General features: G+C 33.1%; 3 protein-coding genes across 5 annotated transcripts; 2 read left to right on the forward strand and 1 right to left on the reverse strand.

Moving 5' to 3' along the window:
• Positions 1–1,113: 1,113 nt before the first annotated feature.
• Positions 1,114–10,337, forward strand: LOC122599816 (1,4-alpha-glucan-branching enzyme 3, chloroplastic/amyloplastic). 2 transcript variants are annotated; one of them, XM_043772399.1, is made up of 20 exons: positions 1,114–1,426; positions 2,109–2,180; positions 2,977–3,041; positions 3,497–4,177; positions 5,008–5,180; positions 5,280–5,369; positions 5,815–5,890; positions 5,977–6,084; positions 6,349–6,439; positions 6,560–6,661; positions 7,051–7,153; positions 7,232–7,369; positions 7,738–7,809; positions 7,879–7,983; positions 8,434–8,511; positions 8,596–8,706; positions 9,046–9,126; positions 9,208–9,312; positions 9,402–9,487; positions 9,940–10,337. In XM_043772399.1, the coding sequence occupies exons 1-20, from the start codon at positions 1,149–1,151 to the stop codon at positions 10,025–10,027; spliced, it is 2,703 nt and encodes a 900-aa protein (XP_043628334.1). In that variant the 5' UTR covers positions 1,114–1,148; the 3' UTR covers positions 10,028–10,337. The 2 variants fall into 2 exon arrangements, with proteins under 2 accessions (XP_043628334.1, XP_043628335.1); XM_043772400.1 differs by lacking the exons at positions 9,046–9,126; positions 9,208–9,312; positions 9,402–9,487; positions 9,940–10,337 and having other exon boundaries at positions 8,442–8,511; positions 8,596–8,688.
• An 88-nt stretch (positions 10,338–10,425) lies between these two features.
• Positions 10,426–11,434, forward strand: LOC122602396. Of its 2 annotated transcripts, XR_006324244.1 has the most exons (3): positions 10,426–10,636; positions 10,856–11,104; positions 11,189–11,434. XR_006324244.1 is itself a non-coding variant. In XM_043775086.1 (2 exons), the coding sequence occupies exons 1-2, from the start codon at positions 10,825–10,827 to the stop codon at positions 11,314–11,316; spliced, it is 408 nt and encodes a 135-aa protein (XP_043631021.1). In that variant the 5' UTR covers positions 10,717–10,824; the 3' UTR covers positions 11,317–11,434. The 2 variants fall into 2 exon arrangements, 1 of the variants encoding a protein (XP_043631021.1); XM_043775086.1 differs by lacking the exon at positions 10,426–10,636 and having other exon boundaries at positions 10,717–11,104.
• Positions 11,435–13,003: 1,569 nt separating this feature from the next.
• LOC122602117 (alpha-1,3-arabinosyltransferase XAT3-like) lies at positions 13,004–16,102 on the reverse strand. The gene is made up of 3 exons (XM_043774845.1): positions 15,932–16,102; positions 15,669–15,779; positions 13,004–14,292 (listed from the first exon to the last, which is right to left on the reverse strand). The coding sequence occupies exons 1-3, from the start codon at positions 16,083–16,085 to the stop codon at positions 13,109–13,111; spliced, it is 1,449 nt and encodes a 482-aa protein (XP_043630780.1). The 5' UTR covers positions 16,086–16,102; the 3' UTR covers positions 13,004–13,108.
• Positions 16,103–16,594: the final 492 nt, after the last annotated feature.

A 16,594-nucleotide genomic window follows, 5' to 3' on the forward strand; every position in this document is an offset into this window, starting at 1 on the left:
AGATAATATGACGTGCATTTGTTGTTCAATTTTTGCTTTATTCCAATTTGAAGATTTCCCTTGAAAAATGGTCGGCTATAAACACTTTTAATTTTGTTTTCTTATAAAATACCCTTTTGTGTTGGAACTTTTAAAAAGTTTAACAATCATCTTACAATACTAATCATTTCCGATTTATCAGAGTCAGAATCTACTTTTAAATGGGCTTTGTTAACAGGGTTTGATGGATATCTTGAGCTTATTAGGGACGACAAATGAATTAGGGCCGACAAATTAATTTCATAGGTCATATACTCATCATGTGGCGTTACAAGATAGTCTTAATAATACAGAAATTTTGTTAAACAAACCTTTTACATCATTACTCTCTAATAGATTCATTTCAATCAGCATTATTACCAATTTTCAGACACACCTTGTAACATTCTGAACCATAAGTGGGAAATTGATCATCTTAGGTTTATATATAGCTCTTTGTGTAATTGTCACTGATATGGAGACAAGGTAATTACAATGAGAGGTCCAAGTTTTAATGTTATTTCTTAGTTATTAAGACCACATCTAACATTTGTTTTCCATCTGACTTAGTTATTACCCTACGATTTTAAATGCCTAAAAGTTAAGTGACACTATTATGGAGACAAGATAGTACTAATCTCATTAAGTTTGAACTATTTGAAGCTTTAAACGAAGTTTTTTTTATATGACAAATTTTTGGAAAACTACATTTGCTAAGTCCATAATACATTTCTTAAATACATCAAAAGACGTGTCATAAGAGTATCAGTTGGGGTAAACTATTCCAACGATAATTAAATATGTCATATGGATGTCACAACATTTACCACTCTTATCGTACTTCTTCATACCCTCCATTTAATTTATGGGCGTGTTACAAGCATAATAAAAGGACACTAAACACATCCCGCTCCGAACAAACTTATTCTGAGGCCGATGCCGATGCCATGTTGGAAGACGTTGAAATGGTGCTCTAATCAAAGTTTTAATTAGTTCAAGGAGTATTTGTGCAAAAACTCATACTCAAAGGGGGTCATTTATATTTTATACCATAAAACACATTCCTTCCCAAATCCCCTCTGCTTTCCTGTTAAACCCAAAACCCCATTTTCTTGCCCTCTTATCTATAAATGACTTCTTCTTCTTCTTCTTCTTCATCATCACTCTCACTACTCACTCAAATCCCTCTCCCGTCAATACCAGACAGCCACGTCACTCACCGGAGCATCACTTTCCGACCAACCATCGTTTTCCCCACCAAGAAATGGCGGTGTTCAGTATCCCCCGGTCAACCACCACCACCCAACCATCGGAAATCCAAGAACCCAGAATCCGGAATTGACCCAGTTGGATTTTTGTCAAAATTTGGAATTTCACACAAGGGTTTTGCTCTTTACCTCCGTGAAAGGTATTTTACTAAATCAAATATTTATTTATTTATTTAATTTTCTATATTTGCTGTGTATTTTTATTATTATTATTTTTGTAAGGATAAATGACCCATTATCGGTCCCTAAATTGACCGGTCCAACAACCAATATGAGAGAGCAATTTGAACCCTTGACATACGCTTTGTTATTAGTATAGAAAGGCTTCATCTTTACCATTTTGATTTTAGAATTTTATTTATTGTAGAACATGGAGTTCCCTTTGAAAAAAAAAATAAAAAAATTGTGGTTTAAATGGACCTAAGTTCATCCTGTCTTGTCGCGTTTTGCTATCGTGTATATCCAACTTTAAAGCCCTTAGTGTTGAATGGATTAAACTTTTTGTCATTGTTTATATCATGTCCGGTCGTATCCTATTCACTACGTTACGTGTATGTTTGTTAAATTGTACTTTTGCTGCCGTGACAATCATTTCCCACGACGAGTTTACAAGTTACAACAAGTTACCTACATATAATGAAATTGAATTGAAAGTATGATACATATAATTATACAATTTTGATGTTGGATACAAACGCTAGCAAAATATGACAACTTAAATACATTTTGGTGCACCTAGTCTAAAAAGCTTTGCAAGACGTTGTTATTTTTATATATTATCTTCTTATTTAATATATTTTGTAAATTTTTTACGAATGACAGATATAAGTCTCTCAAAGACCTAAAAGATGAGATCTTAAAGCGCCACATTGATTTTAGAGACATGGCTTCTGGGTTAGTTCTACAATGCATTTCTTAATGTTTGTTGTTAAGTTTTTTCTGCGTGTGATGTGTGCCTTTGTTTAATGTCGGATGTGTATTTTGAAGCTGATTATGTGATAATTGCAAACTGTTTACATTTGGTTATGGTTATCTAGTTATATAGGTCAAACCATGTGTTTTCGAAAGATGACGATAATACTGGTTGCAATGAAACTAATTATAAAACTATAGCGTGAAATTAGTTGTAATTTTATTGTATTGTAAAGTTAACCGTTACCTTATTAAATAATCAGAAATTACTGAATCTTAACTCTTTCAAAGTGATCATTTGTTATTACAACTTCAATAATACTAGCTTATGCACCATGATTTATTATGGTTAATTATGTAAGGTGGTGTTTATTTAGAACTTAATTAACTTATTGAGCAATTGTCTTAATACAATTAATCATAAGGATTTGTTTGTTTTGAACTTAATCGGTAAAATATGCCTTAACTGGAAAGTCACAAATATACTGCTTTATCACTTGAGACATTTTGATTTTAATTAAATTTTTTTTACTAATGCTTCACTCAGCACATAAAATACCTTCTTATCAAATCTTGGAGAAGTAAGTAAGAACTTGCTGCTTGAATATTGATGATCAATATAAATTTAAACTCACCTATCCATCTCTATTTTAATCAGATAAGTAGTGGATTAAGATGGTTCAATCCACACTAATGACATTCAAAGAGCATTAAAACACTCTTATAAGTTTTCAGTTTTCAGTTTTTTTTAATGTTTCCTGTTTGTTCTTTGTACCAGATTCGAGCTGTTAGGAATGCATCGCCACGTGCAACATCGAGTGGATTTCATGGAATGGGCACCAGGTTTTCCATCATACTGGGTCTGCGATCCATATTTTTCTTTAAAATGACTTCTACTTAGTAGATGTGTCAGTTTTGACCCGTTTACCTGTGAATAGGTTGATTTGGATAAATTGGAAAGGATAAAATAAATTTGTACCCTATAAAAGGAAACAAGAGAGGAGTCAAAAAGGTTGAAATTACCCAACGTGTATGGCTAATGCATAAAACCTTCTAATTCTAAACTATTTTAGTAAACGTATTAAATTATTATTTGATAATGTTATCTTTGTCATATGACTCACTAATTGCTTTAAAAGAATTTCAGATGATGAAAAGGAAGGGTTTGGGGTTAAGTAATCTGTACAAGAATTACTTGTTTTAATCCCAAACTCATTTGACCCATTATCCGATCCGTCTGATACTCTGATTTGCCTAATTTGCCACCTCTGCTACTTCTAATGTTGGGAATTGCTCAGGTGCGCGTTACTGTGCAATTGTTGGAGATTTTAACGACTGGTCTCCTACTGAAAATTCTGCACGTGAGGGTCATTTTGGGCATGATGATTATGGCTATTGGTTCGTAATTCTTGAAGACAAATTAAGAGAAGGAGAAGAACCGGATGAACTCTACTTTCAGCAGTACAACTATATTGATGATTACGATAAAGGTGATACCGGAGTGACCGCTGAAGAAGTTTTCAAGAAAGCAAATGATGAGTACTGGGAACCTGGAGAAGACCGCTTTATAAAATCCAACCGTTTTGAAATCATTGCTAAGTTATATGAGCAAATTTTTGGTCCGAATGGGCCGCAAACGGAAGAGGAATTAGAAGATATACCCGATGCCCAGACACAATATAAAAGGTGGAAGGAAGAACATAAAGATGATCCTCCTAGTAATTTACCATCTTATGATGTGATCGATAGTGGAAAAGAGTATGACATTTTTAAGGTTATTGATGATCCTGTTTCACGAGCTAAATTCCAGGCTAAAAAGCCCCCGATTGCGTATTGGTTTGAGACTCGTAAAGGAAGGAAAGCTTGGCTCAAAAAGTATGTACCTGCTATTCCTCATGGAAGCAAGTATAGAGTGTATCTTAACACCCCCAATGGTCCTTTAGAACGGATTCCGGCTTGGGCTACTTATGTGAATCCAGGTAATGTATTCTGTTATATTCAAGTTTTTTGTTGTGATGATGCAGGATGACATAGCAGGTGTGTGAAAGAACCGAATGAACACGAACGGGACCTTGTTCATGTTTGTTAATTAGGTTTAATGATCAGTTCACAAACAAAGAATCGAACGTAGAGCTGTATTCATGTTCATTCATTTGTGTTCATGAATGGACATAAACGAATAAAACGAACTCTAAATTAATTAATATATTACCAAAAACTTTACGATGTAAATTGAATATTACAAAATATCCAGATTGTTTGATTAAGTTATAGATAGCTCAAAAATTAACGTTTATATGCCATACAAATATAAATGCATGATATAAACTATCGAATGTTTACGGAACGAACAAATTCTCGAACGTCAACAAACGTAAATGAATGAACAAGGGCTGTGATCATGTTCGTTCATTTTAGTTAAATGAACAGATTTTTTTGTTCATGTTCGTCCGTTTAAGTTCTGTTTGTAAACAGTTCGCCCGTTGACTTATGAATGGGTCTTTTTTTGGTTGTGATGGACCAAATGGGTAATATAAAGTTTTTAGCTAAATGCGAATGGATCAAATGCGGCTAACATCCAGAAAGTCACCAAGGGTGTATTCTGATGCATACAACCTACTAAGATAAAAATCTTGCAGTTTGGATGAAATTTAAATTTTCGGTCTGCAAAACATATATTAGGTGAAAGGCTGGGTATCACACATTTTCTATGATACTACTGTTCCGTAAATGTGTTGACCAGATGCTTAATCTGTTCCACATCATTATGCTTTCTGATTTTATTTACCGTCATGACCTGTTTATGTAGAGGCTGATGGAAACCAAGGATATGCAATCCACTGGGAACCGCCTCCAGAGTCTACATATACATGGAAACATAAGAAACCAAAAGTTCCCAAATCTTTGCGTATCTATGAAGCACATGTTGGTATTAGTGGATCCGAACCGAAGATAACGTCTTTTAGTGAGTTCACTGAGCAGGTTAATTGTTCGTATGTGTTGTCACTGTCTTATATTAGTTCATAATATTTTCCTCCTTTTTGGGACGCTAAGCAGCAGCTGAATGCTTGATATTGTTAGGTTCTCCCTCATGTTAAGGAGGCTGGATACAACACAATACAGTTAATTGGGGTTGTTGAGCACAAAGACTATTTCACTGTTGGTTACAGAGTGAGTTTGATCTTCAGCTCTCTTTTATTTTTTTGTATTTTGTTTTGCACATTTTCATTTAACTTATCTGTAAAGGTGGAAATTTCAACTAATTGACCTATGAATGGATCAATCTGGTTGATTTTAATCTCATAGAGGCCAATTAAAAATGGTTTAGCTAAGGAAACGTGTCAAATGTATGTTAAAAGTCGCTTTGACTGTACCTTTTATGTGGAAAACCTCCTGACTCACTTTATTCAGAGATTTAAATTATAACTGTAGCTATAAGAATTTTCGTAAAACATATTTAATCCATTGACCATTAAATAATAAGTCAAGGAATGGACAAATAATGTTTTGGGTCAATTTGACCCATACTAGAATTGAACCCATTTCAACCTGAACTCGTTTTGACCTGTTATCAATTATTGGTAAACAAATATGAGATCTACTGATGTCAATGCAGGTAACCAATATGTTTGCTGTCAGCAGTCGATATGGGACACCTGAAGATTTCAAGCGTCTAGTTGATGAGGCACATGGTGATCACAGAATTTATAAAACATTATAACTTATTGTTGATTGTGTGTATAACATGTCAGCATAATTGATCTTTATTATGAAATAGGACTCGGACTGCTCGTTTTCATGGACATTGTTCACTCTTACTCAGCTGCAGATGAGATGGTTGGATTATCACTCTTTGATGGATCAAATGACTGCTATTTTCATACCGGTAACATGTTTAATTAGCATTGATACTTTAGATTTGAAAAGGATACCCATTTATCCTGATCGGATTTGAGGCTGGGTTTACTGCAATAAGATGTTATATATTTTCTGCTCATTTTTATTCCAGGTCCTGAACAAGGGACTATGTCTTGTTTTTGTTTGATGGACCATGCATAACTTTTGAATGGACACTTCGAAGTATGGTTATGGAATAGGAAAGATTTACCAAATATGCATACTGAATGGACTCTCCAATATTCTTTTGTAGGTAAGCGAGGACATCATAAGTTTTGGGGTACAAGAATGTTTAAATATGAAGACCTTGATGTTCTTCATTATTTGCTTTCCAATCTAAATTGGTAATTGTCAGATGTCATTGTTGTTCATTAACTTCTACATTTGAAGGTCCTTATTTCTTATTTTTGAAAGTAATATGATCCAAATCACCTACCTTCTAAAAAATCTTTCTCATTATATAGGTGGGTAGTGGAGTACCATGTTGATGGTTTCAATTTTCACTCTCTTGCATCAATGATATATACGCACAATGGGTTTGCATCATTTACCGGTGATATGGAGGAGTAAGGCTTCCCTGATCCTAATAGTTTGTTTTTCATATATAAGTATATATCCATAAGAAAGCTACATAATATGTCAAGAAGAGAAAAAAGAAGGGGAGGGAGCCCGGGGTAACAAGTTTGTTATTAGCGTAACCAGGTAACCTTTTCAAAATTAATTTCGGAAGCCCAAATAGTTTCTGCAACTGTTTAAAATTTCATAACTTCTGCTAAATCCCTCAAAGTTTCAATATTTTTGGTTTACCTTGTGAAATCTAAGGATTTATTGTAAAGTTGATTACCTGAAGTAGAAATTAGACCAATTTTGGTTATTTTTTATTCAATTAACTACACTTCTAATACTAATATCTCGCACATAACTACATACATTGCCTTCCCTTCCTTTATTTCAGGTTCTATAACCAGTATGTTGACAGAGCCGCCTTATTATACCTCATCTTGGCGAATGAGATATTGCATACTCTTCATCCTAACATAATAACTATTGCAGAAGATGTAAGTAACTAAAGATTGGTGGTTTATTAGTTTTTGGAAAAACAAATTAATGTCGTTTAATTTGGATTGATTGATCAGGCAACACTTTATCCTGGATTATGCGAACCCACTTCCCAAGGTGGGCTGGGGTTTGATTACTTTGTAAATATGCGTGCATCGGAAATGTGGTTGTGGTTTCTTGAGAACGTTCAAGATTCTAATTGGAGCATGAGTAAGGTTTGCATTCTTTAGCCATCACAACTTCTATCTTGTTAGATTCGGGAAAATAGGCGGGCGTTGCGGGCTAGTTAACCAGATTATAATGGGTTCCAGTAGTTATCGTTCCATCAGGTTTGGTTTTGTCCAAACATTATAATTTTGTTTATCTGAATACTTAATGTCTCAAATAGGGCTACTAAAGTTTCAACTTTTAAATGATAAGCTATTTATTTTGTTTGACCCATTGACACATTTGACTGATTGAAGATAAAATTCAACTTGAATTGACCCATTCAGAAGTAAATAGGTCAAACTTGCCAGCTGTATGCCTTGTGGTTACTTGTATTATGTTTTCTCTTTAATTAAAATCTCAATATTTGTTTCAGATTGTAGAAACGCTTGTAGGGATCAGTGGAAGCTCTGATAAAATGCTTTTATACACTGAAAACCACAACCAGGTAAATCTTGGGTTCCTTAAGGTTTAATTATTTGCCTTTTCTAACATTCATGTATAAATGAATTGACAGTCTATATCTGGAGGGAGATCTCTTGCTGAGATATTGTACGGTTCAACCTTAGAGCAGTCGTCTGTCATGAATGACTCGCTGATTAGAGGTTCTTCTCTGCATAAGGTAGGTTTAATAACTAGAGACCCAAAAATTGAGGTGGCAAGATGGGTGGGTTGGGTAATGGGTGAAACAAGTTACTTTTTGTATAGGTAGAAATGGTTTGGTTGGGTTCACCTCTAATCTCCTTAATGTCCACAGGTTATTGTTTAGAGTTCTGCTTAAATATTGATTACAAAAGCAATACTATTACAATAGTTAACTACATTTGTTTTAAAAATATATTATAGGACATTGTATACAATATAGGCTTGGGGACATTCGGTTGACCCAATAGAATTGTCTCCGTTTTGATTAAGCTTTATGATATGATCCATTTCTAGTTTAGCTAAAAACTATTTGGCCCACTGCAAAACACAATTAAAAGACAATCAGTCATTCATAAGTAATTCCCAACTCTTTCATAAAAGCAGAAAATGGTGTAATTTTATGACACTCACATGTTCCATTATTTAGATGATCAGATTAATTACTTACACAATTGGTGGTCGTGCTTATTTGAACTTCATGGGAAATGAGTTTGGGCATCCGAAGGTGAGATTTTCTGATCTCTATAATTCTTTTTTTAGTTAAACACCCGCTAAATGCAAGTTCTGATGATTGTAATTTTTTTTGTAGCGGGTGGAATTTCCCATGTCAAGTAATGATTTCTCGTTTTCACTTGCTAACCGGGATTGGGATCTACTCGCTAAAAAGGGGGTTCATCAAGATCTGCTTTCCTTTGATAAGGTACCTAATTTCTTGAACCACACGTGACTGTAAATGGAACCCACTTATAGGCAAGTAGGTCAATTTGGGATGTACTTTACCTTAATGGGTCAAAGTAGTAAATGTAAAAGATTAGCTAAAATGGGAATGGGTAAAATGTCACCCACAGATCATTCATAACGCATTTCTTAAATAAGATTATTGATAAACATCAACTGTTTATAGAGTTCTAGGAAAAAAAAAGAGTTACCAATTAGCAGTACTAAAAAATTCCCCATTCTGACCCGAATCTCTTTTGACTTTTTACACAACCCACCCATTTGCCAGCTCTGCTAAAAAGATCACTTACATCTTTTACAGGACATGATGAACTTGGATAAATTGGAAAGAATAGTTTCAAGATGGCTTCCGAATATTCATCATATCAACGACCCCAATATGGTGAGGACCTTATGTTTATGTTCGAATTTAGTTTAGTCAGCTGATTGCAAAATACTAAAATGATCTTTTACATGGGCACAGGTGATATCATATTTGCGAGGCCCGTTTCTTTTTATTTTTAACTTTCATCCCACGAATACATATGAGAGATACAATGTAGGCGTGGAAGAAGCTGGAGAATATCAAGTATAAATGCCATTGTTCTTTTATGTTTTATATTTTTCGTGTTTTATATTTCTATGTTAGTAACACTATCTCTTTTTACATGGACACAGGTTATACTGAATACAGATGAAAAGAAGTACAGTGGTCAAGGATCAATAGTACAGGATCAGTATGTTCAAAAAACCATGAGTAGAAGGTAAGCCAATGACATGTTTTTCTTGTTAAAACAACAGATCAAAGCAGGTATTGTGTTGATCTGCAGAACCTTTGTTGTCAATATTTCCACTTTTCCAGTTTCACAACAAATTAATATACGTAATACAATTACAATACCTGTTATACAAATAAAGATCCAATTTTTTCTGAGAATTGTAAATACTTGAAGCAACTTTCGGGCGATTTTAAACCATTTAATCCATTTTTCATTTTAAGAAAATGAAATACCACCAATTTGACACACATTTTAACAAAATGCTAGAAGGTTTTAACAGGTGACCTGCCTGGCCGTTCTCTCTTCATTTTTTTAATTTATATATTTCCTGTTTGCTTTAGAATATAACCCATGGTGGCTCATTATTATATATTTGGATTATAACTGCATCATCTATACCTACCATTGATATATAAGTTAAACTTTTTGTGATGCAGAGTTGACGGCATGCGTAACTGCCTAGAAGTACCATTGCCGAGTAGAAGCGCCCAGGTTTATAAATTAACCCGGATTTTGAGAGTGTGAACTTTCGAGCCGGCAATATATATATGGATTATCAGTATTTGGGCTCATGGGATCTTTAGTCTTTGTTCATTGGTTCCTTTTTGTTCAAGCAAACAGGCCTTTCATGCCAATGTTCTGACTGTCAAATGCAAGTTCTCACAAGGTACCATTAGTGCGCCTATTTTGTACCAAAACCAGCCTATCTATGAACATGATGGAACTTGGGAACTTTTCCCACATCTAGATTCATATGGATATGAAAAGTGTTCTATGTATAGTTATTTCGTTATGTTCAACAAGTCATGCTTCTGATAAGTTGTGTTTTTTTTTTTTTTTTTTTTTTGTATTCTACCTTTTCACCATATATGAAATTAAAAGAAGTTTGATCAACATACGCTTGTTGATTGAGTGTACTTAATTGTCTTTCATTTGAAGCATATATGCATGTGAATTAGATGTCAAAAAAGGTTTTCCTAATTTCCTACTTTTGATCTGTGTAAAGTTCCTATTAAACGGAAGAGGTGTGCATTTGGCTCAGTGTAGAATCTGTTTACATGACGCCTTGATCATGAAGTTTAAACTGTTGTTAGTTATCAAAGCAACTCACAAGGTGGAAGTTTACTTCTAGAGGTTAGAATGTGATTCTTTCATTAATTTGTAAGTTTTGGATGAAATTGGAATCCTACAAGTAATGCCAAGGTGAAATTTTGCAATAATGGTAGAATCCCTAAACACGATTTGTCCTAATTATATTATTTATTTTTTCTATATTCATTTCAAAATCTCATTTTGCTACCAAAATTTGGGAATTGCTAAATATGACACCTCTTTTATTTGTTCTCTTAATAGCCGAAATAAACATGGTCATGATCCTCTTGTTTAAGACACCTCTAAGGAAACTAGCAATGTTTGTGTTGGATCGTTTGAAAGAGGGCCGAGGTCCCATATTGTCGACTATAGGCGTGACATTGTTTGCAGTCTTGATGTCAAGTTTGTACAGTATAATGAGGATTCAAAAGCGTTCCATGGAAACCGGAGTGGTTAATTCAAATGACCACGTTCTTTTGGCTAATCATATTCTTGATGCATCGCTCATGGGTACATTTCCCTTTCTATTTTTCCAATTTATGATCCAAAGTAAATGTCTAAATTATTGAAAATGATATAATTAACGTGATGCAGGTTGTAGTCTGTTTCTCGGGTTGATGATAGATAGACTTCATTATTACGTTAAGAGATTCGACAATTCTGAACATATTAAAACCTACTTCAAAACTAGGAAAGCTGACGAGACGACCGAATCAGATTGAATCAGTTTGAATCAAATTGATGTATATATCTAGATGAACAAAAATTATATGAAATTGTTGAAATGTTAATGTATTTTCAGAATTTGTATCTAGTGCATTTAGTACCGTACGTATTTGACATGGAATTTGCTAACAGTAGCCTAGAGTTAAGCATACTATGAATACAACGCGAATCGAACCATCAATGAACACTTAATTTCTTTATTTATAAATAAGTGTATATTGAAGAAAGAATAAAAGTTGAGTCAAATATATCTAAGAAAAATTATTGTATATATCAATCATGATCCCATATTAGGCAAATAATATGGGACGGTGGATCTGAATTTGTAAATTAGGCTAATAATTAGGGGTGATAACATGGAAGAGATTGTTGATTTCTTAGCAAGTGTGATGAGGTACCATAAGGTCATCAACATACAATTAACAATGCACGTGAATTAAGAAGAATTTGTGTTTAAATGGTTTATAAAACACTTTGGAGGTAGCTTAGTGGACTTTTAATCGATAGAGATCTCAAATTTGAACCTCGTATGATGTTAAAGATGGCTAAGAGAAGGTTGAATATAGTAATGTTTACCTTGATTAGCATGTATACATCTGAGTCAAAATAACTCTAAAATAACCTGAATAGAAAAATCTTACCTGAATAACGATGAATCTAACATGAGATGACAATCAATATGTAATATAGGCGGCCTAGTATTGGCCCAAATATCAATTTTATTTAATTTTAGATTTTATAATAGGCCACCTATAAAAATAAAATATGTAAATTGATATAGACCACTTATAAAACATACATAAACTATCTTTTTCTTTGTTACTCGAGGTTTAGTTTTGGCTCATTTTAAATATAAATTTTGGCTTCGTCACGGTGGAAAACCATGTCGCCCCGTGATTGATACATTGCATTTGCTCCAACAAAGACATAAAGTTGTTACCAAAGACGATTATTTATAAAATTGAAAAGAAGAAACAATAAAGTGTCAAGTTGTCATCTTTTGAGCACAAATATGCACGTGAATTCGAGAAGTTAATTCTAGTTCTAGTGAGATCATTTTCCAGTTGACTTTATGATCTTAATCTGCCATTTGCTAATAAACAACATTAATAACTGAGCCATGACTTACCTAATCGTTAACCTATTTTCTTTTACGGCAAAACTACTATATTCTATACAACTATAATAAACACCAAAAATTAACACGGATTGAGATATGTTTTTCTCCTTTTAAGAAAAAAGAGCATCAATCAAATGTGTAAACATTAGACAATCATCAAACTAATATGTTAATCACGTTATTTGATTCTAAAAAATATTTAGTTTTTCAAAATATATTATACTCGTAATTCATTATAAAGAGACTTTGAATACAATGAAATCAAAACTGTGCTAGTCAGTAACTTTTAACAATTTTCGAAGGAAAACCTTGTTATACCCTTTCAAATTAGAGGTTCATTTTATAACATGTCATGATCTCAATGTCAATTTGCTGGTTCCTTACAGAGTAAAAAGAAATAGTATACCTTATATTTACAAAATCTTACAAATTAATAATGTGACATCCATTTGATATATGTATCGAATAACGAGGAAAAAAAAAACAGAGAAAAAAGAAATAAATGTGATTGACTAATTTCGTTTACCGTAAGAAGTTATCAATAAATTCATAAATTGTTTGAAAATGCAAAACAAAATATTATCAAACATTTAACATGACCATATATATTTGACCTATACATATAAATGTGTATGTATTTTACCTTTACTAAAGAAAAACCAAAATCATCAAGCGTTAGCAACATTCATAAGACGTTCCACAAGCCTCAAAGCTTCAACAAGAGTTTCTCTAAATCTATTCAAATCTAACCTATAATCTTGTTTATCTAAGTACATTTTTCGTGCAGCGTCGTATCCTCCTTCGGCTGCCACGGACGCAGTATCTTGAAGAATCGGATGATCGAGACCATACAAGTCGACCAACGAGCTCTCATTTGGTTCCATCATGTATTCCAAGTATTTTAAACCCATTTCTGGGCCGGGTTCACTATAAAATGAATCAACATCCCATTGAAAGCCCAATGGTCTCACTTGTATCATTACAGCCCCATCTGGCAAAAATATTTCATTAGCTAGCCCAGCCCCATGGGCCCCAACCATAACACTGCACGAGTTTATCACGTGCGAAAATTTCTCAATATCCGACATTTCTTTAGCTGAACTTGCGATAATCACTTCGAATCCTAATTCTTCCATCATCTTCACCATTTCTTCTTGGTTTAAAAATTTTCGTGTCGTTTTTCGCGATATTAGAAGCAACTTTGGTGGTTTTGGTGTGTCGAAAACGCTTTTGTATCCTAACTTATATGTTTTTCTAATAAAGTCTCTAAAATCGGGCATTGAATAGTAATTTTGTGGATTTTTGGACGTGTCCATGCCTAAAAATTTATGAAACTTTAAACCGGTTACGACTCCAGGAAAACAATGAAGTACGGTTGAATTTATTGATAATGGATTGATGATTTCGTGATCAGATAATTGCGAAAATACTTTGTTGTATTTTTTAATGAAAGAAGGTTTATAGTCGACAACTATAAAATGTACACGAGATTTAAAAAGACGAGAAGTGATGAATAAAGGTATGAGGTTTTCGTTGAATTCGTGGAATACGTTTCCTGTGTATCCGCCGGATGAGAAGATCACGGCGGGGTGTTGGTGGTTATGATCACAAGTTGGTTTTGTCGGTTGTGTGGTAGTTATGGTTACCGGAGTAATGTCGTTCATTACATAAGGATTTTCTTGCATAGAATATGGTCGAACAATGGTGGTGATGTTTTTGGTTGTTTGTTGATAAAGATGAATTGTCATTTTGGTCATGTCGATTTGGACTGGGTTGTTTGTGACACAAACTAACGACCATGAAGTGTTGTCACAGGCAAATCCTATAGAATTGAGGTTGGCTCGATCATCACCTGTTTGATCAGTAAAATATATTATTAAAATAATAATTGGAAAAATAAAACAAAAAGGAAAGAGACAATAAGGAATACTAAAAAATATGTGTCAGTCTGCCATAGGCTAATGTCTTGTATACAAGATCTATGTACACATCTATATGAATCATGGTTCCTAGAGTATTTTATTGTTTAGAACAAAATGTCAATATATGATTGCCGGCAATTGTAAACTTTAATGAAATCTTTCCACTAAAATAACAAAGAAATAATTCTACTGTTAGCAACGTGGCCCATTTGTATAGTATTCAAATAAGATGAAAAGTTGACATTCAAGCATGTCTTCCAAAATTGAGTTTTTTGCTTTTTTTTTTAATATAAAAGTATTTACTATCTTATTCCAAGTACTAAAAATACCACAAATACTCTCTCTTTTTACTCTCACCCTCACAAATATAAGTAGTGCGAATAGGACTCGAACCCGGGTGAAAAACTTTAAGATATGAAGATATTATCGGTTGACCATCAACTCATTGTCAATCTTTTTTGCTTTTATGTTTAGCAAAGACTAATTCCTTTCCTTGAAAGCACTTTATGTGTAATACAAGCTTGATTTATATTAGTATTTTGCCGGCTATTTGTTGTTTGTTTCAAATTTGCTTGGTTTCTTTAACAAAGTAATTGGAATCACGTACGATGGCCAATACATGGAACATTAGAAAAAGAAAAGGAAAAAAAGAAGGTTAGTTTACTAGTTCATGTGAACAAAATGATTTTTGGAGACTTTAAATATGAATGATAAATAAGGTATATAGATCAACAATGATAAGGCCCTGATCGATCTCAACTGTTTAAATATTTAGGTGCCAACAATTGTAAATAATATTGGGAATTAATGCAGACATGCGTGGTTTGAGCCTCGCATATTTCTCAATTGGATGTTACTGTGGTGTCTCAAATACTAACTACCGACTACTAACAACTAATTACTCGCTACTCAAAACAGAATATATGTTGGAATTAATCCATTACAATCAAGTTCGTCGCCAATATGATTTTAAGTTTATGAGACATTTTACGATATACTTCAAGAAAGCACAGAAAAATCATATCGGTCACAAAATGCTACACCGAAAAATGTCGTAGTGGTTCACAGTATAGCGTGTAAAAGATAATATTGATATATACCGCAAGCTTATATGAAGAACCGGACGGATGATGATGAGTTGTACACGAAAACATGCATAAAGAACGCACGAAAAACCTTGAAGACTATCGGTTATATATATAGTTCCTTAATATATCATGTTGCATGAACAATATTTTTCCCACTTTTTTAATCATAATTACACTACAAGAAAAGAAAAAAGAGCAAGTGTGAAAAAAGAGAATACCTCCAAGTAGTCTTGTTAAAAGATATTGCATAGATTGAAGTTGATCATTATCCTTCTTAACCACAGTGCTCAAATCAACCTTCCATTCTGATAAAATTTGCCTCCCTGTGACTGCAATTTCCATTGGAATTCAACCTTGATATAAGTTACTATATAAGTCTTTTAAAAGCACATATATAACATTAATAATAACTATATATCATACATATATTTAATGAGTAAAAAGAAAATGATGACCAATAGTATACAAGAAATAAGCTTACGTTTTATTTGTTTAGAAGAGGTAACCTTAAAGGTGAATAGTTCAATGTAAAGCAAATGAAAAAGAAAAAAGGCACAAAGTATTTGAGTTGCAAACAAAAGCAGCCTCCCTCCTCTCACCTTCATTTTTCCAATACTTGGCTCTTTTTGAACCATTGCTCTTTTGGGTTGATTTAATTAGTATACAACATTACTCCCTTCATATATACACATACACATATATTTATATGTACAATCTTGTATGTATATGACATATTTGACCTCTAAATGTGAAGACTTTTTTTTTTCTTGTTAATTGTTTTCTATTCTGAACACATGTGGATTTACAACTCAATAAATTGTTACTCATTTTTTAATAAGGAAATTTCATTTATGATTAGACTAATATGCCCCTAATTTGTTTTGTAGCAAGTACAAAACGTACAAAGTTAAAATGATGATAGATTCAAATTATCTTTTTTACAGTATTATATTGATTAATTGTTTAGTATCGTTGATGGGTTTTACGTAGATAACAACTAATCCCAAAATTGGAAATCTGATCAATCAAATAATTCAAGATACTTAATCAATTTCTCCAAAAGAAAAAAAGAGATAATTATTAAAAATACAAGTACGGAAGAAATATATGAAAATATCATATTTACTCGTAAAATCTTTAATAT

Source organism: Erigeron canadensis, chromosome 5 (assembly GCF_010389155.1).
Source record: "Erigeron canadensis isolate Cc75 chromosome 5, C_canadensis_v1, whole genome shotgun sequence".
In the NCBI taxonomy this organism is placed as follows: domain Eukaryota; kingdom Viridiplantae; phylum Streptophyta; class Magnoliopsida; order Asterales; family Asteraceae; genus Erigeron; species Erigeron canadensis.